Here is a 5,120-nt window from a genome sequence, read left to right as displayed (position 1 = left end):
AGCTGCTTATATTTAAGAGCTAGTACTTGTAGAGTTCTTAAAGTAGTATATCAAGGTGCTAGCCAAATTTTCTTTTGCCTTAGAATAGTCACTTCTTAAAGATTCTCAAAAACCATCCTAGTTGTCAATTTTGCATGACTCACTACTAATCCATACATGGTGACTTTATCCATGTGTTCGAATTGCACATTGTACTATCTCACATGGGAAAGCTCTGTATACTTTTACTCGATTGGTGGTTAGGACAGAGTTCACGTGACTCACAATTTTGGAACCTAAATTTTATTATTATTATTATTATTAAAGTCGTAAAGGGGTCGGTGGTGATTGAAGTTTGGATGTGGTACGAAGCCGGGAAAAAAAAAAAACAATGAGGTCTGTAGTACTTACTACGGCATGTCGATGGCGAGCGTAGGCTGCCTATAAAAGCTCATGCAAGGGTGGTGCACACTTGCAAAGTCTAATCCAGTGATCTTGATCTTGATCAGAGAGTAGAGACAATGCTGCCCGTGAGCGCAGGTGCTGTTGGTGTACTGTGTTCGAGCTTTGCTGGAACGCAGTTGCCTGGTCGTCTCGCAAGGCCTCATGCCGCCATATCTCCAACAAGCCGCTCTACCATCGCCTGCCCATTAACGCCTGCAACAGTAATCCCCCATGCCCGCCCTTCAGTCATCCGCTGCTCCTCCACGTCCAAGGCCGCTGATCATAAGATCGTTCCTGATCGTGTAGCCGATCAGCAGTTCAATCTTCACCTTTCCATTCTTAAGGCTCCCTCCTTCACTTGGCCTCCCCATCGACTCGACCTCACGCTTGTCAGCTCCACCAACATCCATCCAGGCATGATCGTCGTGCTTCATTCACCTTCCTCATCATTCCTCCCTCCTGCAGCTGAAATTAAACTGTGCATAGTAGCATACTCATCAACGCATGCATGCAGGTGCTCGCCAAGGCGTCCACAGCTCCCCATCTACCGTTTACATTCCTCCTGGCGAAGAGTCCGTGACGCTCACCGTTGTCATGGTTGTCCCTCGCAACTTCGGCACGCCCGGAGCTGTTCTGCTTAACAGCCCCCACCGAGACGAGTTCTTCCTCGAATCCATTTCTTTGCGTACCCATGACAGTGCGCATGAGCTGCACAATTTCTGGTGCAATTCCTGGGTCACCGAAACGGAGGCTCACGAACCTCGCGTTTTCTTTGCCAACCAGGTTCTCCTTGCTTGCAGCTTGCTCGCTCCGATTTATAAAAGATACATAGATAAAACGAAGATGGCCGTTGTGCATGAGAGGATCAGTTACTATGGACGAAATCGTCCGCGTGCTTATATATTCCTGCTCCTAATTAAGCTCACTTCACACACTCCTCGACAGGTCTATCTCCCCAAAGGCACGCCTCCAGGACTCGCTCAGCTACGGCAAATCGAGCTCCAACACTTAAGAGGCGATGGCAGTGGCCGCAGGATGGCTGGCGAACGCATATACGACTACGATGTCTACAACGATCTCGGAGATCCAGACCACGACGAAGCGAGCGCGAGACCAGTGTTGGGCGGTTCTGAAGCTCTTCCCTATCCACGGAGGTGTCGAACCGGTCGTGAACGCACGGCTACTGGTAATTACAAGAATCGATTGGCTACGCTTTCATATATATGTGAGCTAAGGAGCTGAAGCCTCATTCGTGCATGTATATTTGAATGTAAGATCCCGAGTTGGAGGCCCCAGAATCGGGTTATACGCCATACTATGTGCCACGAGACGAGCAGTTCAGTGCTACCAAGCAACAAGCGTTCGATGAAAAACTCCACCAGAGCGAGCGTACCGTCGCATCCCAAGCAAGAGCTTACTTGTATTCTTCCCCTGATCAGATCCCCACCTTCACGTCCTTTGAAGAGATTTACAGCTTGTACGAAGGCGACAGCTTCCCTCTACCTCCTATCATCCAAGGTCCACTCTACTATTAACACTTCTTAGTGTTGTTGCTCTCGCTCTTTCTGTCTGTGCTTTTACTACCATAGCTTCCAAATGGCTCTTTACACACAAGAAGTTTTTTGACATTTTCCATGTGGGAAGCCATTTCCCTTGTGAGTCTAGTGTCAATATCATGAGCTTCCTGTGTAGAAGTTTTTGAAAATTTCCCCATTTCCCTTGGTTTTTGGGTCATCATGAGCTTCCGGCACGGAAGCACCGTGCACCTAGTTAGTGCGGCTGGGGCATGGGACGCCCGGCCTAGACCCCCAAGACCGTCCCATGCCCCCAATCGAACCTAGCTAAGTGCAGGGTGCTTTCCTGTAGAAACTCATGATGTGTGGTAATGTGAGAATATATCTTTGTGCTGGTGCTTTGTAAATTAAGCAATTTAAGGTAACTAAGCTTAAGGAACGAATGCCCATATTGCTTGCTATTTCACAATGTTGGCAGCGGATAAAGCTGCATGGATGAGCGACGAAGAATTTGGGCGTCAGAGGCTTGCAGGATTGAATCCCTTAGTGATCGAGAGAGTGAAGGTACCTCTATGGTTTAATTGGCAGCTTTTGGATGAATCCGTTCTTGCTTTCTTATAGGATGATTGACCGACAATACTGTGTGTTGTGATGATCAATATTATATAGGCATTTCCCATTGTGAGCACGCTAGATCCTCAAATCTATGGGCCTGCTAGATCAGCTATCACAGCCCAGCATATTGAGCGCCAGCTTGAGAACCTAACCGTGAGCCAGGTCTCTAATTTCTTGTCCAGTATAATGCTACACCCTTCCGCGAGTGACACTTCCAGCTCCTCAGTCGTAACTCTGTTGTTGCGTTGCGCGCAGGCAGTCAGTCAGAAAAGACTCTTCGTTCTCGACTACCATGATGCGCTTCTACCTTACCTTAACAAAGTAAACCAGTCCCAAGTCAAAGTGTACGCATCTCGATCGTTGCTTTTTCTGACAAACGAGGGTGTTATGAAACCCATCGCCATTGAGCTTAGTCTGCCTCCCAGCCAAGAAGGAAACCAAAAGGTGCACCGAGTCTTCACCCCGCCTCCAACTCCAGGCATCGACAACCTTCCAGGTGCAGGTAAACAAGAGGGAGATGAGACTTTGCAGTGGCTCTGGCAATTGGCGAAAGCACAAGTGGCCATCAACGACACGGGATATCACCAGCTTATCAGCCACTGGTAAGGTCACTGTTTCTACAAATTTTCTCCTTTTAGAGCTCATGAAAGCGCCTCCGCTTGATCTGCCAGGATTGCTGACCAAGGTTCTTGTTCATTCCTAGGTTGAGGACTCATGCATGCGCCGAGCCCTTCGTCATAGCTGCGCATAGACACTTGAGCGCTTTACATCCGTTACACCGGCTTCTCTACCCCCACTTCAAGGACACCATGAGCATCAACAGCCTCGCCAGGAAGAATCTTATCAATAGCGGAGGGGTTATAGAGTCCACCTTCTTTCCAGGAGAATTTTGTATGGAGTTGTCATCCGTCGTGTATAAAACATGGCGCTTCAATGAGCAAGCACTACCCAAAGACTTGATCAAAAGGTGGAATGAGGAACAAAATTAAAGCAACTCTTCTTTGCCTTTCTGTAGTAAATTTGAACTTCCTTCCCTCGTAAGTACTACGGAATAATGTTGATCACATTTACTAAACTGAAGGCAATTGGCTAACTGCAAGCATGCTGGTATTGGCAGGGGAATGGCAGAGATAGACTCAGAGAACCGTCTGGTCTTGACCGTCGAAGACTATCCCTATGCTGTGGATGGCTTAGACTTGTGGACAGCACTGCAATCATGGGTGCGGGACTATATAGCCATCTATTATGAGAATGACCAAGCTGTGCGAGACGACGCAGAGTTACAAAGTTGGTGGACGGAAATCAAAGAGAAAGGGCATGGAGACCATAGCCAAGAGGACTGGTGGGGTAGTATGGGGACAGTAAGGGAACTGGAAGAGACCCTAGTGACCCTCATATGGATAACTTCTGGGCATCACGCTGCCGTGAACTTTGGGCAATATGCATACGCAGGCTTCATGCCAAACAGCCCAACACTGGGGAAAACATCCATTCCCGAGGATACCAATTCTCAAGAATACGAAGACCTACGTGAGAACCCCCAAAGGTTTTTCCTGGGCTCGCTTTCTACGTATCTGGAAGCAGTCACAGTAATGGGAACTCTACTTCTTCTCTCACAGCACATCGAAGAGGAGTTCCTGGGACAAACAACAGATCCCAAGTGGACGAGCGATCCCAGGGTGCTTGCTGCCTTTGAGAAGTTTAACCAACATCTGCATCGAGTGGAGGCGAACATACGAGCTCGAAACGAAGATCCTAACACATATGGAAACAGATATGGACCTGCCCAAATCCCTTACATGTTGCTTTTTCCCTCGTCTGAACAAGGAATGACATACCAAGGCGTACCCAATAGCATCTCCATTTGACCAAAGGCTTCGTTTCCTCAATGGCCACCTCGTCATACATAAGTACTCGCCGTTCTCACCTTTACCCCAATGTAAGTCACAGTGCCTTCAAATACTTCTTGCAATCTTGTACGATCTCTAATTAGGTTTTGAAGAAACTCTTTGAATCGTACACCCTTCTCATAAACTATGATATCTTTCACAAGATGTTCCATTAGTTCACTTATGTTACAGTATCCGTTTTACATATGTTTCCTTTCATACATTCATATGTACATATATGTATGCCAATACTAGTTTGGAGGCACACCCAAGGGTTTCCATAGTAATCATGAGAAGAAACATTTAATGCAATGCAAGCTTGGACTATGAAATTATCAATGATGTTTTAGGATGTCCTTGTAGGTTACATGGCTTCTTTTCACTTGCTTTGAATCCTTACTTTGTATTGATCCTCTCTTTCAAAATTGATTGCGTGACGAAGCAACTAGCTTAGACAAGTAAATTTAGGAAGCTACTTGTCTAGCATCTTATTAGAATTTGGATTTCATAATGAAAGAGTGACTTGACTAGCCTTTTAAAACAAATTCCCCCCATGCAAACCAAATGCATGAATTGGTCATGAGAGTCTATTTCATCCCAATCCTAGACATCTTGTTTAGCTAAGAAACAATAAATTTGATTCTTTATGCAACAAGTTTCACTTGTGAAAAGCAATTGA

The 5,120-nt window shown here is 46.3% G+C and overlaps 1 protein-coding gene across 1 annotated transcript; it reads left to right on the top strand.

Moving 5' to 3' along the window:
* The first annotated feature begins 451 nt into the window (after positions 1–451).
* On the top strand, positions 452–4,780 carry LOC147879308 (linoleate 9S-lipoxygenase 6-like). The gene is made up of 9 exons (XM_087372244.1): positions 452–837; positions 938–1,206; positions 1,369–1,609; positions 1,699–1,941; positions 2,416–2,501; positions 2,607–2,714; positions 2,808–3,154; positions 3,256–3,519; positions 3,670–4,780. The coding sequence occupies exons 1-9, from the start codon at positions 501–503 to the stop codon at positions 4,418–4,420; spliced, it is 2,646 nt and encodes an 881-aa protein (XP_087228370.1). The 5' UTR covers positions 452–500; the 3' UTR covers positions 4,421–4,780.
* The last annotated feature ends 340 nt before the right edge of the window (positions 4,781–5,120 follow it).

The sequence above is a fragment of the Dipteris shenzhenensis genome, unplaced genomic scaffold (genome assembly GCF_047967505.1).
Source record: "Dipteris shenzhenensis isolate YYH24624 ecotype China unplaced genomic scaffold, Dip_SZ_1.0 scaf0050, whole genome shotgun sequence".
Classification (NCBI taxonomy): Eukaryota; Viridiplantae; Streptophyta; class Polypodiopsida; order Gleicheniales; family Dipteridaceae; genus Dipteris; species Dipteris shenzhenensis.
Note: the sequence above shows the minus strand (reverse complement) of the source record. Positions and strands in the feature narration are given on the sequence as shown.